Source organism: Ornithorhynchus anatinus, chromosome 1 (genome assembly GCF_004115215.2).
Source record: "Ornithorhynchus anatinus isolate Pmale09 chromosome 1, mOrnAna1.pri.v4, whole genome shotgun sequence".
In the NCBI taxonomy this organism is placed as follows: domain Eukaryota; kingdom Metazoa; phylum Chordata; class Mammalia; order Monotremata; family Ornithorhynchidae; genus Ornithorhynchus; species Ornithorhynchus anatinus.
The window spans coordinates 75,506,841-75,530,328 of record NC_041728.1 but is presented as its reverse complement, the minus strand read 5'-3'; the positions used below and the strand labels follow the sequence as shown (position 1 = coordinate 75,530,328).

The 23,488-nt window shown below is 38.7% G+C and overlaps 1 protein-coding gene across 1 annotated transcript in view; it reads left to right on the top strand.

Annotated features, from left to right (window-relative positions):
* The window catches only part of KHDRBS2 (KH RNA binding domain containing, signal transduction associated 2), a 562,712-nt gene extending 543,943 nt beyond the window's left edge, over positions 1-18,769 (top strand). Inside the window, exons 7-8 of the mRNA XM_029062307.2 lie at positions 16,914-16,996; positions 18,625-18,769. Coding sequence (XP_028918140.1) covers positions 16,914-16,996; positions 18,625-18,769 — 228 coding nt within the window. The remainder of the gene's footprint in view (positions 1-16,913; positions 16,997-18,624) is intronic.
* Positions 18,770-23,488: the final 4,719 nt, after the last annotated feature.

Below are 23,488 nucleotides of genomic sequence, written 5' to 3'. Positions count from 1 at the left end.
CTGTAAAATGGGGATTAAGACTGTGAGCCCCACGTGGGATAACCTGATTCCCCTGTGTCTACCCCAGCGCTTAGAGCAGTGCTTGGCACATAGTAAGCGCTTAACAAATACCAACATTATTATTATTAGTGTGGTATAGCTGAGGAGGTGTGAATATCAAGTGCTTAAAGAGTACAGTTCCAAGGACATCAGACTACACAGAATGTATAAAGATTAGATTAATCGTGGAAGGCCTCTGAAGGAGATATGATTTTAATAAGGCTTTGAAGATGGGGAGGAGCAATTACATGAAAGATGCACCCTGTTCCCTTCCACCAGGTCTAGCATGTTTTTTTTGGTTGTTGTTATTGTTTTGTTTTGGGGTTTTTTTATGGATTCTGTTAGGCACTTACAATGTTCCAGGCACTGTACTAACTGCTGGAGTAAATGCAAGCAAATCAGTTTGAACAACGTACATGTCCCATTTGGGGCTCACAGTCTTAATCCCCATTTTACAGATGAGGTAACAGACATGGAGAAGTTAACTGACTTGTCCAATGTCACCCAATAGATGAGTGGTGCAGCTGGGATTAGAACCAAGGTCCTTCTGATTCCCAGGCCTGTGCTCTATCCACTAGTCACACTAATTCCCCTCTGTTTTTATGAGTATTCTTCATACAGACTTTCAATATATCCCTCCTTAACCTGTATAAATGAAAATGAAATTCCCATTTTACCATGAAGTAGTGGTTTGATTTACAGTAATTCATTTGAAGTGCCTTTTCTTAGATTGTAATTCCAGTATAAGGGGAGGGAGATGTTTATATGCAAAGATGGTATACTGTGTTATAAGTGTGACATAGTGAATAATTGATAGTTTAGGAAAAGCCAGTCTCAAATTGTTTAGTGTAAAAGCCCAGTGAGTGGGTTCAGTAACAAGGTCTATAAGGCAACTGAAGTAACTCTGGAGTGCAAGTATGTTTTAAATGCAAGGTCTATAAGGCAACTGAAGTAACTCTGGAGTGCAAGTATGTTTTAAATGCTATTGTAAGAAAATTATTTGTTTAAATCTATCATGTCAAGAGCAGAAAAGCTGCTTATACAGCAGAAGTTCTTGAAAAACACTGTTTTTTTTTATTTTCTCTGGATAAGGAATAAATAGCACATAGTAAATTTTCTTTTTTGTTGTCCTTATGCTTTTTAAAAAGATTAAGTCTTCCAGGATTTCTTAAAACTCTATTAGCAGAATCTTGGTTTTATTAAAGTTGTAGACTTCTATCCTAAAGAAAATTTTCATTTTCCTAAATATTGGGACATCCTAAAATTTAAATTAACCAGTACTAATCATTGTATTAGTCATGTTAATCACTACCCAAACTGAGCTGGAATGATTCTTCAATTGCTGACTCCAACTAATAAATGAACAAACCTACCAAGCAACTTAAAGACAGATGTCCAATCTTTTCTAGAAGAGTTCCATAACCTCTCTGATAACCCTGGCCTGGATTGTATCACCTCGAGAATCAAAAGAGTTTTCCTTGTGTTTAACCAAACTCTCTCCTACTGAGACTTCCACTTTTCATTTATCAGTACATCTCAGCTCTGCTTTTTCTCCTCATCCTTCTTTAGATGTAGTGACCAAAACTAAAAGTAGTATTCCTAGTAAAATATATCTAGATAAGGATTGATTCTCAGGTCTTTCACATCACACTTCTTTTAATACATTCCAGTGTTTTTAGAATTATATGTTGTGCTGCTGATTCCTGTTCAGGGTATAGAACCTGCCTTTGTCCTTGAGTATCTCCAGCCTTTCTGCAGTGTCTGCATTCTAAGACTTTCAACATCCTGCATTAGTGTTGTTTTTTGTTCAGTGCTTGAAGTCAAGATTAAATAGAATATGCCATCGATCATCCTTTTAGATGACATTTCACTTCTTTGTTTCTGTTGCATTTTGAATGCTTCATGATGTCTTAAAACAAGGTGCAAGCAGTAAAATTGCAACTATTCCAGGAATGTTTCCCTGATTAATTTCAAATCTCCTCTGCTTATATAATCGTTTGCAGCACTTAAGCACTCGGGTAATTCCCGGCACCTCCATATCACTTATATAGATGCTCTACTATTTTCCCTCTGTAATTTAGTGTGTGTCTCCTCTGCTAGGTTGTAAACCCCTTGCAGAGAAGAGTCTTGTCCTCTAAGTCTTCAATGTACTCCCAAATTTTGGTACAGTGCTGTACACACCATAGGCACTCAATAAATGCTTCATTCAATAGTATTTATTGAGCAGTTATTGTGGGCAGAACACTGTACTAAGCGCTTGGGGGAGTACAATGCAGCAATAAAAAGAGACAATCCCTATATCTGATTGAGCGACTGAACTAGTCATATGGCATTCAGTGAAAGTCTATATGGGTTATAAGTGAGGAATCAGGAAAAAGTTAATACTGCCTTTAGATAGTCTGGACTAAAACAGTGAATCAACATGGAATAGTGGAAAGTTAAACTAAAAGGAAATGTTTTACTTGTTTTAATGTAACTAATGGGTGAGTTAATCAATCAGTGGCATTCAATGAGTGCTTAGTACAGTGCTCTGCACATAATAAGCACTTGGAAGAGTTGGTAGCAGCCTAGTGGATAGAGCATCAGCCTGGGAGTAAGAAGGATCTGGATTCTAATCCTGGCTCTGTTAATTGTCTTTTGAGTGAAGTTGGGCAAGTCACTTAACTTCTCTGTGCCTCAGTTGCCTCATTTGTAAAATGGGGATTAATGTTGTGAGCTCCAGGGAGCACATGGACTATGACAACCTGATTAGCTTGCATTTACCCTAGTGCTTAGTGCAGTGTCTGGCAAATAGTAAGAATTTAACAAATACCTTTTAAAAAAGAAAAAAAAAGAGAGGATAAGACTAAGTACAAAAGTATTGTGGGGAGGTGGGGTTGAGTATCAAAGTGCTTAAGGGATGTGGACATATGAAACCAAGGGCATAGATGACATAGAAGAGAGGGAGAATAAGTTAGGGATATAAGAACTTAGCCAGATAAGACTTCCTGCAGCTGCTATTCTTTTAGGAGATCTGTGACAATGACAAGAGTGGGAGTCTACAAGGGGGGTTGTGAGCAAAGGGTCAATGGTGAGAGAGGCAAGATTGAAACAAAGCAAGTAGGTTGGGGTTAGAGGATCGGGAGTTATTTATTTGCATATTTAAACTTTTCAAAGGTATAAGATTAATGTTTCTAATGATATTTGCAGTCCCTTGTGTGAATAAGCCAAAAGAAGTGAGTCAGGCAGAAAAATGCTTTCTCTTTGTGCTTCTTAACTATCTCCCATATAAGAAGAGAATCTGCTCATAAAAATCACAAAGGACAAAATTCAAGATAAGTTTCTACAAAGGGAAAGATAAAAGCTCAGGAAAAACATTTTAAAAGAAAAAAATTCTATTGTTACTCTCTACATTGACAACTTCTTTATAAACCCAAGTCTTTTAGTAAATGATAATGTCAGGCTGTAGGAAAAAAAGTTGTTTTTTTTAAAAAAAGCAGCATGGGTAATGGAGTGATAACTGCATTCCTGTATAGAGAGAGCTACATTATCAAATACTTCCCCTCACTTCTCCTCACTTTTCTCCTCACTATCTAGTATATGTTAGTAGGAAATAAACACAGAATGTATAAAGGAATAACAGTATTTATTAGTGTACATATGAAACTAATGATTTCAGTTAGGATGTTGTTCCTCATCAACTATCATCCCCTGTGTTCTGCGGGACCATGATCTGGGTCCAAATTTCTTTTCTTGCTTTACTCTCACTCCCTCAGGGAATTCTTCTCCTCACATGGCTTCAGCTGCCACCTCTGTGCTTGGGGATGAACCCAAATCTACATCTCTTGGCCCGGACCTCTCTCTAGCTATTTGGTCTCACATTCCTCCTTGCCTCTAGGACATCTCTACTTGTTGGGACCTCAAACTCAATCTTTCCTTCCAAATTTTGCCATCTGTGTTGACAGTACTGTCATTCTCAACTCTTCACTGCTTTACAGCTCTCACACCCAATCAGCTAACTGCTGAACCCCAACTGACCTTCCACTGGAACACTTTATTTCCAGAGAACAAAACTTTGATATCATTAGTCATCGATATTTGACTTCTTTTAACCCAGCATTTATAGAGAGATGTGTATGTATGCTTATGTAGAGAAAGCTGCCCTTCATTTTCAAAGTTGATGCTTTTGTGGTGAAACCTCATCTATTGGGTCTGAGTGTGGCTATCAGATCAAAGTGCACCCAGACACAGCCATCTGTATTATGAACAGGTAAAGTGATTTCCTAGTAGTGTCTTTTCAGGTCTTGCCTCTGTGAATAATAATAATTATGGTATTGGTTAAGCACTTACTAGGTGCCAAGCACTGTTCTAAGCACTGGGGTAGATTCAAGCTAATCAGGTTGGACACAGTCCCTGTCCCACAGTATTAATCCCCATTATACAGCTGAGGTAACTGAGGCACAGAGAAATGAAGTGAATTGCCTAAGGTCACACATCAGATAAGTAGCGGAACCAGGATTAGATCACATGACCTGGAAGGTCAGGATACCATAAAACAGTTTTAGGTAGGAACTACCTTGCAAAAATACCTTACAGGAGAATTCCTAATAGCCCCTCCCTACACCAGGCATTCAAGAGAAATAGAGATGTAGACTATGCCCAGCATCCTAAAGGTAACTCTGCCTGAGTATTTCAAAGAACTATAAAATCTGTTTTAATATATCATTTGCCAGCATGGGTAATTTGGAGGTTTATTTGGAAAAAATGCAAGAAAAGTAAGGTCAAAATTGAGCTTTAAAGTCAAACTTTCAAACCAATGAAGATTTACACCAGAAAAACTCCAAAGGAGATCACCAAGCTCCTCTTCCCTGACTTTCCTTCCCATCAGCTTAATTAAGGGCTATGGGCTGACTTCATGAGGAGCCAGCTCTTCAGAGGTATATGGGAAACCTTCTCCAGTATGAAAAGAAATAAATCTTTTTCCATCCCTACCATCAGAACTCAGGTTCTTGCCTTCACCCAAGATCACCCATGGCAAAAACGAGGTGAGTTAGCCCCTTGCAAAATTCCCCTTGGGAAATATAGCTTCTCCTTTCCTTCTCCTCAATTCCCTTGCCAAACTTCAGAAGGACCTTTTCATTGTTTTAGGCATCACAATGCTCTCACTGAAGACTGACTGCAATATCGCATTGTCTAACAGGCAGTCTCAAAAGCAAGGCCACTTTTCAATAACAGTAATCTTTATCCTTTTTCCAGCCCATCAGACTGGCCCTTTGCTAGGATGATTTCCCAACAATCTACCACTATTTTCAAGCATAACGAAGCACAGTTTCAGGTTATACAGTACAGCAGTGGACTGTTTGTTGCCGAATTGGCTTTTCATGCACTTAGTACAGTGCTCTGCAAAAAGTAATTGCTCAATAAATATGATTGAATGAATGAATGTTAGGATCACTCCCAGCTTGTTTATGCTCTCTTTTCAGTTCACTTTTAAGCAACTGTTCAGATAGAGTTGCTCAGCTATAGCTTCTCCATGGCTTAGTGGATAAAGCACAGTCTGGGGAGCTAGAAGGAGTTGAGTTCTAATCCTGGCTCTCCCACATGTTGCCTGTGTGACCTTGGGCAAGTCACTTAACTTCTCTGTGCCTCAGTTATCTCAACTGTAAAATGGGGATAAGTATGTAAGGCCTAGGTGGGACAGGGACTTGTCCAACCTGATTAACTTGTATCTACCCCAGTGCTTAGAAGATAGTAAACACTTAACAAGTAACATTATTATTATTATTATTATTATTAATAACAATAACAATAATAAAAATTAACATCCATTCTCCTAACATGTCCTGCCTAAAGATGCCATGCTGGAGAACATTGCTTCTGTGCTGGGGAGGTGGGTACACTCCTTGAACTCTTTGTTGATAACCTTTCCTGATGTTTGATGTCAAGAATGGCTTATAGGTGATGCTAGTCTTCTGTAGAATGTGCTTCACTATATCTTTAAATCATTTATCTCACGCTTACGGCTTGCAGGTGCCTCTTTTCAGCAGCTACTTAGGTATTCTGCTACCATTCATTCACCTGTCCTGTTTCAATCGGCAAAGCGGTGTTGCTCTAAGCATTGCTTCAAATCTATTTTGAAACACAGCAGTGTCAGCCTCAAGGCCCTCAACGACCCTTCCCCTTTTAAAACAAAATTTTAACATCGTCTCCAGAGGACTAATTTTTGATTCTATATTTTTAAAAAAGTCTACCATTTCCTTATATTTATCATTTTGGGGGTTGAACATTTCAAGAACAGGAAAATTGTTCATAATTTAAAACTCAATCCTCTTCTTAGATATGCTGATAACATTCCACTTGTCCGTTGCTGCTCTTCTTATTGTCTCTGGTGACAGAGGAGGAGGAATGACTTTAAAGACTTCCACAATCACCTTAAAAAAGATTTCCTTTTGGTCTTATTCTAAAGTGGTAATGATGCCCACAATGTGAAGTACAGAGAAGCAGTTATTAAAAATTAAAATGGTGAGCTATTTGCAAATTAGTAGTCATTAGCAAATTTCTAAAAACTTGCAGTTTCCTCAGTCATATTTCTTTTAAGATGTGTTTCCTAGAACATATTACTGCCCATTGAAAAAACAGCCCATTAAGACAGCTTGATGAAAACGGAATCTTTCCAAAAAACCACTAGGCTTATTTACTGTCTTGGTATGAACAAAAAAAGAAAAAAAAAGCACCAGGGGATATGTTTGTTGCTTTGAAGAAAGTGTAGAAAGTTTCTCATAAAATATTTTTTCCAGCCATAGTAGCTAGGAGTCAGGAGAAGTAGTTTCCATTTTTTATTTATAACCTTAGAAGTTTCTTTTCTAGAATTAATGTCCGCAGACTTACTCTGCATAAAATCATTTGTTTGCCAAGATTACAGCTAAAAGGGTTTTGGGTTAGCAAGAATTTTTGAGGAATGACAGGAAACTTCATTTGAATTAAAGATAAGGAATTTCAGCTACACCCAATAGAATCCTCTATAGTCTGAATTATGTTTCTCAGCTTCTATTGCTGAAACATTTTTACAATAACACCGTCTTTTAGGAGATAGTCTGTGACATTGCTCATTGCTACTATGAGAAAAGATCTGCATCTGCACTTGCACCCTTGGGCAAATGGATGTGGCAAATATAATAGAATTCAGAGTAATTACTTGGAAAAGGCAAGATCTTAATCCCCCTTCCTATAAATGTAAACAACTGATCAGATTTACAATATAATATTCAATTAACCAATGGTATTAAATGAGCACTTACTGTTGGAAAGCACTGTAATAAGTGCTTGGGAGAATACAACAGAGTTGGTAGATACGTCCCTTGTTCCCATTTTAGAGGGAGAGATGGACATTAATATGAATAAATAATTTATGGATATATACACATGAACTACATGTTTATTTGTAGCCCTTGTTGAGGTTCAAATGCAGGGACTTGTTCATAAAAGGTTGATGTAGAATCTAGAGTCCTGACCTCATTGTAGACACACAAATATTTTCCTTTATAGTGCTATTGTGTTTGCAGTTTAGTGTTTTTTGTCTCATGAACCTTCTGCTCAAAAACAATCACTCTTCCCTTTATTGCAGCATGCCATTCAGGCTCACATTCAACAATTACCTCCAAGTTTTTAGTTTTGATGCCTTAGAGTCTGAAACTTTCTTTCATTGCATTTTTAAAGTATTTCTTTTGCCCATCTTGTATTTGGATGCTCAGTGGGTTCACTGAGTGAAGCTGTGTTGAGATTAGCATAGTTCAGTGCTTCTAGTTCAAATTGGTTCTAGTCTTTGTTTGTGATCCTGAGTTTTTGTCTTGTGGAGATATTGGCCTATAAGTGATGTTGATAAACTTCTCAAATTGTTTAGAGGCAGTGTTTTAGGGGGCCTGGGTCTCACAGCCAAAAAAAAGGTTGAATAAAACGTGAGCTCCATAAAACTTGTTGGATCTAAAGCTTGATGCCACACTGTCCCTATGTCTTGGTTATCCAAGGATATACTAGCCCTATTCTTTTTATTTTCTCCTTTAGAATTTATTTATGCTATGGGCTGCCTAGCTCACCAAATTCTATGATGGCTTTTTGTTCTTTCATGCTACCAAAAGAGATTGTTTGAAGGGATTTTTTTCAGATGGATCACCACAGTATAGCACCTACAGTAATTGGATGTTTTCCTAGGTGTGTGTCTCTAGGGCTTAGACATTTGCAACTCTGGAATTACTGTCTGTGGGTCTATTGATGATACTCTTAGCCTGTTGATTTGTAAGATATTCCTGGATAGTCTGAAGCATATTCTAACACTTGTGTTCAGGTCTGCAGAATGGCTGCATGGGAATGACCTACAATATGTAGCCACAATACAGGGTTTCATTTGGAGATTTTTAAGCAAAGAAGAATGGTATAGAGAAGCTAACGTTCCTTCCTAAATAATATTAAGATCTTGTACCATTTGCTTCAATGATCCTGCCTTCCCCTCTACAACTTCCATATTTATTCTCCATTTCCTCACTAAATCACCTTTCTCATTGCCTCCCCCCATCCTCCCCCCCAAAATCCCATCTCCAAGATGAAGCTTGTCCTAATGGGAAATAAGGTGACACTGTCTTCTTTAGTCTCCATTTACAAAGAATATATAACTGTCAAAAATTACTTCTTCCTTTTCTTAGGAATGAGTCACAGACTTCAATGGAAAATTTTTCAAAAATTCAATTTTCAGTGTATGGATATCAAGTCCTCAAATATTGTTAACTACCTGATTGACTTTCTAAGATTAACAAGAAAACTTCCAGGAGACTCTCAAAAAAGCAAGCTGGCCTATTGAATAACCTATACCAAAAGCTATTAACTAGGTAGTATCAATAGGAAGATAATTCAGAATGATACAGTAATAAGTGTACTGTCATTTCTAAAAGAGAGGCAAAAACAGGGTAAGGCACATGAAGAAAGATTTCAAGAGCTGCATTCCTTAATTCTCTGATGCACCATTTTCTCTTTTTGTTTTTGGGTCCTCAAACTTGTAAGGTTTTGCTAAGTTTTACTTGAAAGTATTTTTAGAAGTCTGAGGAATTGAAGGTGATTTCATCAAATGGTAATAATAATAATGATGATAATTGTGATATTTGTTAAGTGCTTTCTATGTGCCAGATAATAATAATAATGTTGGTATTTATTAAGTGCTTACTATGTGCAGAGCCCTGTTCTAAGTGCTGGGGTAGACAGAGGGGAATCAAGTTGTCCCACATGGGGCTCACAGTCTTAATCCCCATTTTACAGATGAGGTAACTGAGGCACAGAGAAGTTAAGTGACTTGCCCACAGTCACACAGCTGACAAGTGGTAGATCCGGGATTCAAACCCATGGCCTCTGACTCCAAAGCCCGTGCTCTTTCCACTGAGCCACACTGCTTCTCATTACAAGTTATACTGTTATAAGTTATACTCATAGGTTATATTGTTATAAATTCTAGGGTAGATACAAGATAATTGGGTTGAAACAGTCCTTCTCCCATGTAAGGCTCACTGTTTTAATCCTCATTTTACAGATGAGGTAACTGAGACACAGAGAATTGAGGTGACCTGCCCAAGGTCATATGGAAGATAAGTGGCAGAGCTGGGATTAAAACCCAGGTCCTTCTGACTCCCACATCCATGCTGTATTCACCAGGTCATGCTAGCCAAAATGATTCAGCCCACTTTAATTATTGATGATTTCATTGTTACATTATTTTTCAATTTTTTCATGGATAATTTGAAAGATTTACTGACTTTTTTCTAGGGGATCCTTCACTGTGCATCCTTTAATTACATATCTGGGGAAAAACTATTGTCCACCAGGTAGTCCGCTGTTCACCATGTATTCCCCTGCCTCCTCACATAATGACAGTGATGATAATGGTATTTGTTAAGATTTCTATGTGTGAAACACTGAGATAGATACAATATATGCAGGCCAAACACATGCCTAGTTCCACATGGGCTCTCATGCTTCCTTTCACCTGTGCCTGTCTTTACCATGGCCCTCTTCTCCTTTTTTATCACCAACCCCTCTGCACCATCCTCAAAATATAGCTCTCTTTTGATAATAGTGTCCCTTGCAGCTCTCTTCCAAAGTTGCCTCACTTTTACACTCTCCTCAATTCAATGGGAAAGATTGAGGAGACTGCCTGTTATTTGCTCTCTCCAACCCACCCAATACCCTCTCAGGAACTTCAGCATTGACACTGATGATCCTGCCCTCTTCCACATTCTCTGTGACTCTGGAAACTTCTGCATTTTGCTAACTTCTCACTACAGAGATGGTGAACATCAGGGTCTCCAATTACATCTACTTAGTTAGATGTGATCTGCATTATTCTGTCCCAATTCCCCTTGACTTCTTTTCCGGTTATTCTATTAATTTGCTGTTTCATTTTTTGTTATCAATTGTACTTAGGCTGTCACTTTTGTTTTCATTATATGTACACTTTCTGTGTCTGTCTCAGGTGCTTAGTATAGTGCCCTTGTAAATAACATTGATTAGTTAGAAATGACCCTAAAGGACATGGAGGATATCTTATATTCTTGTGGTATGCCAAAGTGTCTGTTTTTGATTATAATGAATAATTATGGTATTTATCAAGTGCTTACTGAGTTCTAAGACTCATGCTAAGCACTGAATTATATTTGTTACACATAAAATTATGCTTACTTTTTTATTCATTTCAGAATTATCTAGACTTTGTAAAGAAAGCAAATTTAAAAGTCCCAGAATGATGTGTTAATTACATTACATAATATTAAAGGTCATTCTGTACAAATAACTTCCATATTACCTTTTATTTTTTAAAGATTCTGAACCTGGTCCAAGTACCTAAATTAAAGGCAAGAACAACCTATCCAAAAATATCCTTCACTCTTCTTAATCGATATTATTGCATTCTTGTAACGTTTTCTTTGTCCCTTTCACTGCTTCAGAAGAATCCAGCTTTTATTCCTTTTTACCTTTGTATTTTGTCTTACTCACATATGACCTTTTACCAAGGAAGAAAAGCACCAAAAAGAAGAAAAAAATATTTTTTGCTGAATCTGTCTCTGGTGCCTGTTAGATTTATAAATCCTAGAACAAAGCCCTGGGTTATACCTAATATAACAGCAACATCTGTATGTCCTTAGCAAGGATGTCTTTTCTACGCCTTCAGCTGACAGGGAACATTAGATGGAAATAGAGTGGAATTTAGCTCTCGCTTCCCATTGCTCTGATAGCTTCCTGGGGTCTAAAATGTTGGTGGTTTCTTTTATTGATGAACAAGTTTCAAGGCTTGGTACTGCAGAGTGGACTTTTTATGAGGAAGCTATAATGATACATTACACAAATCACAAGAAATGTATGTCATTATGCCTCAAATAATATCCCAGGGGATTTTGAGATACTATACACAAATGAAATTTGCATAATATTATTATAGCTGAAAATAACCCTTTTCTTCTGAATAGCTAAAATAGTATACAATATTAATTGTTCAGGCATCCACCTTCCAGATACCTGAAACGAGTTAAGTCTCATGAATCATGTTTCTTCCAAAAACGTCTACTGGTGAACACCACACTGGAAGTGTAGGAAGTAGCAAAGACCCCATTTGTTCCTAGGATAGAACTGCATTCATTAAAGGCATTTAGTGCAGATGAGAAGGACTGAGGAAGGTAGAGATATTGTGTTCACTGGTAACAAACTGCATTCTTACTCCTGCCACCCATTTGAAATCAGGTAACCAGGAAAAGAAAGTGGATTACTTGTTTTTTAAGATTTGACAAAAACAAAGCAAATGCAAGCAAATTAGGACCATTTAGCCCCACTCTCAATGTCTGGGTAGCCTTTTTTAAGAACACCCTGTTTAACTTGAATAGGAAATATTACCCTAAAATTATCCTAAAAAGTGTCTGCCTCACCTGCTATAAGCAGATTATCAAAGGACATGACTGGTGGACTTTAATCAGTGGTATTTATTGAGCACTCAATGTGTACAAGAGTACAGTACAACTGATTTGGTAGACATGCAGTGCTCGAACCAATCAAAACGGAATACCAAGTAAGTAACCATTATTTCATCGGCTGCAGTATTCTATGTAATCATGATAACTGCACTCATCCTAAAAGGATGGCACTTATCCAGTTGAAATGCTGACACTGGGGGAACTCTCCTGATGAAGGACAATTCTTAAGAAGCTGGATATCCTTGGTATTTGAAGATGATGTCAGTGACATCAAGATTCCCATCCTTGTGTAATTAGCACTGAGACAATGTCCTTTTTATTTATATGGTATTTAAGTGCTCACTCTGTACCAGGCACTGTACTAAGTGTTGGGGTAGATGTAAGATAATCAGATTGGACACAGTCCATGTCCCACATGGGGCTCACAGTCTTAATCACCATTTTACAAATGAAGTAACACAGGCACAGAGAAGTTAAGTGACTTGCCCAAGATCACACAGCAGACAAGTGATTTAAGTGCTCACTCTGTACCAGGCACTGTACTAAGCGTTGGGGTAGATGTAAGATAATCAGATTGGACACAGTCCATGTCCCACATGGGGCTCACAGTCTTAATCACCATTTTACAAATGAAGTAACAGAGGCATAGAGAAGTTAAGTGACTTGCCCAAGATCACACAGCAGACAAGTGACCAGGCCAGGCCAGGCTCATGGTCTATCCATTAAACCACAGTGCTTCTCTTCCACACTGTAGCCTGAGAAATGTAGTGGAGCAGCTATTGCCCACTACCCATATATGGGGAATATTGGTATCCCTAAGTAGGTCTGTCAACATGGGTGCTATTGCTAGACACTATAGTTTATCAATGAGGCAAGAATGTAGATGGTCAAAAAAGAAAAAATGGAAATTAACTAAGCTTGAGAAAATATATTCAATAAGAAAAGATTTAAGTCCTTTGCCTGGAGTGAAATAAGATTGTATCATGTATATCTTCCTAACCCTGTGATGGTCAAATAGTTGCTTCCTGATCCTTCTGCTTCAAGCCTCTACAGTCCATACTCTATACTGCTACTCATTTAATTTGCCTAAAGCATCAATCTGTGCAAGTCACCTTTCTCTTCAAAACACTCCAATGGTTGTCCATCTTTGCATCAAGCAAAAACCCTGACCATAAGTTTTAAGGCACCCAATCAGCTCTCTCCCCAGATTATCTTCACTCTTTCCCCCCTACAATGCAGCTCGCCCACTTCATTCTAATGCCAACCTACTCACTGTGCTTCACTCTTTTCTTTCATTGTTGTCCTAATTCTTACTGCCTACTGCCTTCTCATCCAGTATCTGAAAGGTCACTATGTACTCTCTTCAAGTGCTTAACAAATACCATCATCATTATTATTATTATTATTCAAAGCCTTTCTAAAAATAACTTATTCTTCAGGAAGCCTTCCCTGACTAATCTGTCATCTCCCCACTGTATTTCTCCCACTAGAACATCACCTATACTTGAGTCCTCATAATAATGATAATAATAATGGTATTTGTTAAGCGCTTACTATGTGCCAACCACTGTTTAAAGCACTGGAGTAGATACAAACGAGGTAATCAGGTTATCCCACATGGGGCTCACAGTCTTAATCCCCATTTTACAGAGTAGGTAACTGAGGCACAGAGAAGTTAAGTGACTTGCCCAAAGTCACACAGCTGATAAGGGGCATAGTCAGGATTAGAACCCATGACCTCTGACTCCCAAGCCCATGCTCTTTCCACTAAGCCACGCTGCTTCTCATCTCACCATGTGTCCCTGTCCTTAAAATCTGTTGCTCCCTGTGCAATTATTGGTGGTTTTCAGCTTTAGATCCCAGCCAAAAGTGCCCCTGGAATCACTTTAAGAGTGCCCGGCCACTGATGAACCACCATAGAATCCTAAAGTCTTCCAGTTCTCCTGTTCTTCAAATGAATGTTTTGGAGCTTTTATACTCAGGATTTCCCAAATCTCCTGCACTGTCACCTCTGACTGAGCTCAGGTATCTCCCCGAAGGTAAATAGGCCACTGGGAACTAGCCTTCCACCCCCGTGTTGGGTCTAGAGTCTACTGGAAGCTCACAGGCAAAGTGCTCCCTCCAAATGGCTCCCCATGTCTACATGTTTCTCTGGCACCTAGAGCTTCTCCTCCAGCCTTTACTGCAGGCAGACACCAAGATCTGAGATTTTGACAACATTTAATAAGCTCTTAAAATATTAAATTTATGAGAATCCAGGGGAAACTACCTTTCCCTGAATCTACTCTCTCCCTCCCCCTTGCTCTCTCTCCCTTCATGTCAAAGACCATGGTACTTGCCTATAGGCATACTGGAACTCAGGTACTTCTCCCCTACAAGGGCAGGACTCTTTTATTCAGAGGGCTAGCTCTTGGACTCTGAAACTACAGGGATTCTGCCTTTCCAGGGTTCACAGTAGGACCTGCTCTCCCAGGCACTCCTCTTACTAATCTTTCATCTCCAAGATGGCTGAGGTACTTTTCCTACAGTTATCTGACCCCTCTACCTCCTCCTCAATCCTTGTCTCTGATTGGCTCAACTAAGTCTTTTCATGTCCCTCAGGAAGGAGTACCACAGAGAGATTCTCTAGGCTTCTTCCTCCATCTCCTAAATATGGGGGGTAGCAAAACTGTCACACTGTCTCATATTTGTAATTTACATTACTGGTTAGCCTTCCAAGTATATTGTAAGCTCCTTAACACAGGCATCTCTCTACTAACTCTTTGTAGTCTTCCAAGCACTTAATACAGTGTTGTGCACAGAGTAAGGGTTCCACAAATACTACTGATTGAATTAATTAAAGTACAGATGGTGCCAGAGGGTGCACTCAATTACACTGGCCTTTATGGAGATACAGAAGTAGCCACACCCACCTGCTTCCTCAGTCTCATACAGACATCCTCTCATGTCTAAGCCTTCTTTGCCTTCTGGAACAGCATGAGCCACAGAGTGAAACCCCATGATTGCAGGTGGACCATAATCTGCTTACCCTCATCCCACATGTAGAGGAGATGCCAGTTAAAAGATCTGCTGTGCAAACCAAAAATCAAGTCACCTAAGTCAGAAAGTGATTTAATGCCCAAAGAGGCAGGACTACAGGGGGTTGTGAGAGTGGAGGAGAGACAGAGAAAGAGATATAAAAGGGGAAATTATAATAATTGTGGTATTTAAGTGCTTACTATGTGGCTTGGCACTGAATGAAGAACTGGAGTACACAGTCCCTCTCCCACGCAGGATTTAGGGTCTAAGTAGGAGGGATAACAAGTATTGAATCCCCCTTTAACAAAATAGGAAACTGAGGCATAAAGTAACAAACAAAATGAAAGTGGGGAAAAGTAAAATGGGAAATGAAGATGGGGGAAGAAAAAATGGTTCTGAGAGGGGAAAAAGGAGGAGATCTGGGAGGAGTGGACTTACCATCATCTGCTGCCACCTGTGCCAAACCAGCATGATTTGGGGCATAGCAGTAGGCACATCATGGCAAGAGCAAGATGAGGTTCTGAAGGGTAACTGCAGACTCCCACCTATGCTGCACTCAAGACCCTCCTATGGCATCGAAAGCTTCACCGAAAGCTCTAGGAAATGACCATTTGGCCAGAGTAGCTTTATTCATGTCAGTAGAGAAGGTAAGAGAAGTGTTGTAGAGGAAGAGCCTATACAATCTCTGCCTATAGCCACAAAGGCTATAGCACCCTCCGCCTTACCTGGAAGTGGCATCTTAATTGGTCCTGGAATAGGCAAGATGGCCACCTGTCATGCATAACTGTCTCTAAAGGAAAAAGTAGAGATGTGGAAGGATGTGTTTTTTGTATCTTTTTTTCATGAATCTGTTCATTCTTGTTTTCCAGTAGTTGTGATGAAATCCACTCCATTCTGAACTAAGCTTTCAGAAATGTTACTCAAACCTGTGATTTGGTATGGAACAACATCACACATTAGTTACATGTCACATCTTCCCTTAACATCGATCCACTTCAGTCATTAGGAAATAGCAAAAGGTCATTTATATTTGTTTCCCTTCATTTTCTTTCCCGGAGTGGGCACATTTATTGTAGAGCTATTGCGTTTTATGGCTCATGAAATTCTGGGCTGTTGTCATGAAGGGTTCTGGTTGGTTAAGTTTTCATAATTGTTAATAAAAACATGGATGGGAAAGGAAAAATGCCATAATCCTCTGCATTCAAGAATAGATATGATGCATTGCTGTTGACTTCCCGGTCCTATAGTAACAGCTTCCAAGATCATTGGTTTAGTTAACTTTTGGTGCCTTGATAAATGAACTTGCACAGAAGAGCTTTTAGAAAACAGAATAAGCCAAGAATGCTTGAGGTAGAAGTTGCCCATTAAAATGATTATTTACAGTGATTACTCCATCTATCTTCATTCCTGAATCTTGACCACACTTTCAAGTATCTGATTGTTATGGTTTTATATTTAATACCAACACTCTTAATGGAGCTGTGGGATAAATATATTATCACCACCATCTGCTTATTTCAGAGATTGCTATTCATCTGTAGGTTTTTACGGAAGTTTTTGTATATTGAATTCTTGAAATGATCTTCATTAGCAACTGCCTTGTCTAGTCTAAACAAACCTTTCCGAGGTGTGCCTTCCTAAGTGGTGTATGTGTGTGCCTTAATGGTTAGTCTAAATCCCCAAATTAATAATTGATTCACAAGATGATCTTCAGGGTTATGATTGTGTTACATACATCTATTACTCTAGCATAATAGGTGGTATAATTACTTAAAAGCATCTCTCCCAAGATGCCGTCTTTATACTACCTCATTAATATGTAACTTTGAAAGCAATCAAATGGATTCCTGATGAAAGTTTTGCATTGTTTCCTCTCAGGGATATGATGATGGCTATGGTGGTGAATATGATGACCAGAGCTATGAGACATATGACAGCACCTATGCTACACAAACACAAAGGTAAGATTTGAGTCACTTATATAAGATATATTCACTAAAATCCTTGCAACCATTATTCTGTTGTTCTGATTTGAATACCAAATTTAACAAAGTTACGTAATGGGTTAGTGTCTGGCAATACATTTTTCTTCAATTTCCCTAATTCTCCAAGTGTTCTTTTTTTGGTTTTGTTTTTAACTTTTAAATGTATTAGGCTTTGAAGGGCAAAAGGGGTAAGTAATGCAACCTGGTAATCAAACAGCAGTTCTCTGTTCCTGCTGTTTCAGTAATGGCGTGGTTTCTTGTTATTGAAACAAGAGCCCCATTTGTTTGAACATCAATTATTCTGGGTTACATTTCTAGGTTCATGTTAAATGAATGTTTCATGTTAGACAGTCCTAACATATTCATCCGGCAGGACCCTTTTTTATGGATGGTGTGTGTTTGCGTGCTTCAGTGGGAAAGAAGAATGAGTAAGTGCAGGGAAAGAAGCAGGGGTTTGAAGAGTATCTCAAGATAGTTCTGTGAATCCAAATTTCTTTAACCTTGTGTGATCCTATCATGGTGCTGGGTTTACTTCCATTCAGGTTATATTTGAGGATTTTAAAAAATCACCCCCAGAAGCAGAGCTAATCGTTCCAGGGTTATGATCAAGTGCTGAATGTAAATGGTTTCTTTATGGTAAGATGAACCAATTGTGATTAGTCTCTACGTTTTTATAGGCTCATTTTGTAACTGTGTGCTTTTATGAGAATTACTTTAAGGTCATAACTACCCTGTAAATTAGTGGGGGCCTGGCATGGACAGGAAGTGAAGCAGAGAGCTGTGTATAAGTGAAACTCCAAGGGTAATGTAGGATAAAGGAATGAAATGCTCAGGAAGTGACCAGAATGAACAATTCTGCACTTTGAAAAGTAACTTTTCTAACAAAGCCTTGTGCTCTTCAAGATCATTTCCCAGAGAGTCATCTGAACCACCCAGTCAGTCTAGGATTGAGAAGAATCCACTACTCTTGCAGCCGCTTGTTTTTCCTTCGGGGTCTTTTAATATTGCTCAATCTGATAGACTTTTCCTTTCAACTAAAATAGAATATTACTTGCATACTTGGCTCTAAGTGCCCCACTTTTGCCTCATCTGCAATAAAGCCATAATGTAAAAGCCACAAAGTATGCTCTACTAAAATGGAAATTTTTGGGTGTTCTCCTGGACTAATTACATTGAGACTAACTTTCCTGGAACAGCTAAGCTTAGGTTTTAAAGCTCCATCCACTTATAACTGACTCAGTTCTAGATTTTTCATTTCTAAAATGGGGAACAATAAACACAAATGTGACACATATGATATTTGCAAATCCTATTGCAAATTCCTAAAATGTACATGACTTTTGTTACAGTTTATTTAAGTGCAAGAGGATCACCATGTATCTTTGAGACTGTTTAAGGATTTCATCATTTTAGAAGTATTTAGCAAGGACTGAATTAACTACAATTAAATGAAATTATGCTTTAATATGCTTAGGTACATGTTATAATGCCATAGAAAACATAAAGATGAAGATTGATGATTTACCTTCCTTGCTTTCACATTACTATTTGGGTCCAAACATTTTGCACTTTAGTAGACTTCCATTCTATATTCTCTTCCCTAGGAAGAACCCATTGACAAGCCACAGTGAACATAAAGACAACCCACCATTTCCCATTTTAGGCAGCAGCTATGGGCAGGAGAACCATGATTTCCCAAAAGCCCAAGCCAGTGGAAGGAAATGGAAGTTGAGGAGAAAGCAAATGTAAAGTGGCTTAAGTTACTACCTGGATATGGATGTTGCAAAGTTCCAAAATTGTATTTAATGAGCATCCAGTGGATGCAATGCACAGTACTGTTTCAGAAAGTACAACACAAAGAAATAATGTAGTCCCTGCCCACAAGGAAAGAGATATGAACATAGATAACAGAGTGTAGGCTTACTGTCAATTCAAGCATTCCAAACATAAGCTATCAGTTCTTTCAAAAAGTGGTACCCAAACTATCAATAAGGCTAAATATCAATTAGTAGTTTTGTTTAGTAGCATCTCTGAGAAACATCCATTTACAGTCATTTGTAGCTGGTGTTTCTTGTTCCAATAGGATTGCTGTAATATTATGTGTCTTTTTGATTTTTTTCAATCGACCAGTTTTATTTATTGAATGCCTTTGGGCAGAGCACTCAACTAAGTACTTGAAAGAGCACAATAGTATAGTACATAAGTGCCATGAGAAGGTATGAGTAGTTGTACTTAGGTGGCAGTAGGAGAGAGATGGTTAGGAGATGACAAATTAATCAGGGAACATCTCCTGGAAGAGATGTGAATTCAGAAGGGCTTTGAAACTTTGAGCCATGTTGGATGTGAAGGGGGAGAGAGTCCCTGTGGGCACGTAATATGTCTACCAACTCTATTGTACTGTACCTTCCAGATTGCTTAAGTACAATGCTCTGCACCCAGTAAGTGCTTAATAAATCCCACTGATTGATTAATTTAAAAATTGGCAGGCAGACAGCAAGATAATGGGTATGGCAGAGAGAAAACATCTCAAGACTGGTTTACTGAAAATAAGAGAAAGATTCGAAAACTACCTGCAACAAAACAGGAAATGTAACACCAACATTTAGGAGCTCCTTCCAATCAAAACAAAACAGAAGCCTCTGACAACCTGTGATGGGACATATGAGATCAAGCTAAGAAAATTACCCACTTGTGGTGGATTTTAAAGCTGAAGAGATCCTGAGAAATGTTGACCACCACGAAACTAAGAACTTCTGTTCATCACTAAATAGTTGTGAGATATAGTAAGTGTTTATTAGGAGCTAAGTAACTGGGGTGGATACAAGATTACCAGATTGGACCCAGTCTCTGGTTCATAATGTGCTCTTAATCTAAGAGGACAGGATAGAAGGAAGGAGCACAGCTTAGTGAAAACACCATGTGCCTGGGAATCAGAGGACCTGAGTTTCTTATCGTGAGTCTGCCACATTTCTGCTGTGTGATCTTGGGCAAGTCGCTTCACTTCTCTTTGCCTCAATTCCATCATCTGCAAAATAGGGATTCAATATCTGCTCCCCCTCCTTCTTGAACTGTGTGTCTGTTGATCTTGCCAAAACATAATAACATCAACAGACCAGGCTTCTCGAAATGATTCAACATATTGGTCTGTTCTAAGAAATTCACCAAGGCTTTAGGTTGCTCAGATGGGTGGTCAATTTATAGCTGGAGAGACCCTGTCTAGTCACTTCCCTACACTTCTGGAGTAAAGTAGGAATGTGTAAAATGTCTGATCCTGTTCAATCAATCTATTCTAGGCTTATAACAAGAAACCTACAAGCTGGGACAGGAATATCGATCAACTGATATAATTTATGGAACCCAGGTCCCCTCATTCTGCTTCCAATCTAATTTAAATTCTTTCCAATCTCTGCCTAACATGGCATACGGCAGTGTCAAGTATGAAAGCAGCAGCTCATCCACTTTGCTTTTATTGAAGTTGACAATAAAGTAACTTCAAACCTAGGCGAACTGAGACAAGATCAACTTCTCATCAGGGATTGTTGTCTCTCAAATTGGCAGTCAAAATAAAGAAGGTGAATGTAAGCATGCTTAGGTTATAATATAGGAGCAGGTGAAGTGTGCACAATGAATAATTATAATAATTATACCATCCCCAATCTGATGCCCTGTAGTGATTTTAGGGAAAGTTCAAAAGGTAAGAGACCGAGAAAAGGTAAGAGACCGATAAAAGGTTCATCCAGAGTTCAGAAAACATACCAACTGTAATTAATTCCCAGTTGCCTTGAAATATGTCATTAGCTGTGGGAATTTTCCAGTAGATTCAGAAAGGGTCTTCTTGGAAACACCTTTCAGGAGGCAATTCAAATGAATGAATGACACATTAATGAACGACGGAGTAATGTCAGCAATAGTTTCCGATGCAACTTCTAGCCAACTCCACAGCCTTCACGTGGAAGAAATGTGTGATGGGATGAAGGAAAATGAAAATACATTTCGAGTCTGTCAGAATTTATTTCTGTGACAGGCCTATAACACAGGCTTATTGGTGTCCGTACTGTATGTCAGGCACTGGCTAATGCTAAACTTAATCCTGTCTTCTATGCTATGGCAGAAATTCAATAAGGTCCAGTATTTTAAGCTTTTTAAAGAAGTGAGGTAAATTCCTACAATACCTTCTTTCCAAAGGCATTGATTCTTTCCATAAAGGTCAGTGTCTTTCTGGACTGCAATGGTCAACAACAACCAAAAATAGAAATTAATTAATAGAATGAGATACAAGTTTACCTAACAGTTTCAATTGATTCACTGCAATTTTTCAAAACTTGTCTATTTTATGTACACCATATTGCATTTGTCCCAAGAGGTCAGTTAGACTTGCATTTTGACACAGCTACAGTGGGAAAAGAATCCTAATTCCTTTTACCGTATCTATCCATTTCCATCCCTTTCATTGTTTTGTGACTCTTCTGTGGATTTCTCAAGTTGTTCTGTCTCCACTGTAAAAATAGAAGAGCTTGAGCCTGGTCCCTGGCAGGTCCAACCCAGGCCAGAGCCTGGATTAAAGATTACCTAAACTGGTACTCCTAAACCTGCACTCTTTGGGTCCAAGTCAAAAAGGTTGGACCCTAACTGCTTCTGTGCAGCTTAGGTTTCTCAGCAATTTTAATGTGGACCTTGCAAATGAAGTATCTGTGAGGGACCGAGAGCAGAGAAGAATAGAAACATGAAGGGAAGATTCACAAGGTAGGGAAAGTTCCAGAAGGTAGGGGAAAAGAAGATAGATGAGGATGAAGAAGCAGCGTGGTTCAGCAGAAAGAGCCCGGGCTTGGGAGTCAGAGGTCATGAGTTTGAATTCTGGCTATGCCACTTGTCAGCAGTGTGACTGTGGGCAAGTCACTTAACTTTTCTGTGCATCAGTTACCTCATCTGTAAAATGGGGATTAAGACTGTGAGCCTCATGTGGGACAACATGATTACCCTTTATCTACCCCAGCGCTTAGAACAGTGCTCTGCACATAGTAAGTGCTCAACAAATACCTACATTATTAGTATGAAGAGTAAGGGAAAGACTCCGGACGGAACACTAAAAAGTCCAGCTAGGGCTTCAAGCGGAGAGAGCTGGCTCTCTTCCAGGAATTCATTGTGCCAGTAGGTTGGGGAATTGCCTTCCAGAAGGGGAGACATATCCAGTTTAGGAAGAAGCGAGGAGTTGTTAGGAGTAGGTGGTTAGAGGGTTTTGCTGGCGCCTGAGGACAGGGATTATGACTACTAATTCTATCGTACTCTTCCAAACACTTAACCTGGTCTCAAAACCCAGTAAAGTGCTAAATAAATATGAATGATCGACTGATTGACTGAAGGGGTGTTTGTGTTGGTGGTTTGAGGAGTTTATAGAGGGGCAATTTGTCAAAAATAGGAAGGTCGGTGAAATTTTGGATGGCCCAGTATGACTTCAGAAACTCTACAAAGGTCTTTGCATTAGGTTATTTGAAAGCTATGGTGAACAGATATGGATCCTAATCAATCAGTCAATTGAACTTATTGAGAACTTACTGTGAGCAGAGCACTGTACTAAGCACCTGGGAGAGTAGAATGTTAGAATTGTAGACACAAAATGTACTGTTATGAAGAACGCTTGGGTGTGAGTCTGTTGTTGGGAAGGGATTGTCTCTGTTGGCGAATTGTACTTTCCAAGCGCTTAGTTCAGTGCTCTGCACACAGTAAGCGCTCAATAAATACGATTGAATGAATGCAACAGGACTGTGTCCAATGTGATTATCGTATATCTACCCCAATGTTTAGTGTAGTGTTTGGCACAAAGAAATAACTTAATAAATACCATTATTTCTACAAAATAATTTTGACATTCAGAAAAGTGCTGCATTGCTAATTCATATTCTTCCTGTGGTTTACCATTATCTTCAGGCTTTCTTCTACCAAACTTGTGCTTAGCCATACTCTTTCAGTATCTTACAGCTACATGACATTTATTTTCATCCCCAAGTGAAATACTTTGCATTTGCCCCATTTAAGTAAGCTATGTAAAGAATATGAAAGTGCACATATTCTGAAATATAATTTGAAACTTTTTTATCCTCATTATTTTTTAAGAAATGTGAGTGTCTGTAGTTTAGGCTAACATTCTTTACAAATTCCCTGATATAGGGTTTCAAGTGTTAGGTACTGCATTTCCTAGATAATGTAATAAAAATGTAATACTAAGAATGACACACTAGTTTCCCCTATTCATTCAAGTGGCACTATTTCCCACAAACTGACTCAACACTCATCCAATAATCCAATCCTGTTCAGAGTCTCAAGACTGTTGTCTACCACCAAGATTGAATTTACATGAGGTTATTGAATTTGTGATATTTTTCTCCTGTTATCCTGAAGCATAGCTGCATTTTCATGCCATTTATGGCTGTCCACGTGCATAAACAGTAGTCACATTCATTCATTCATTCA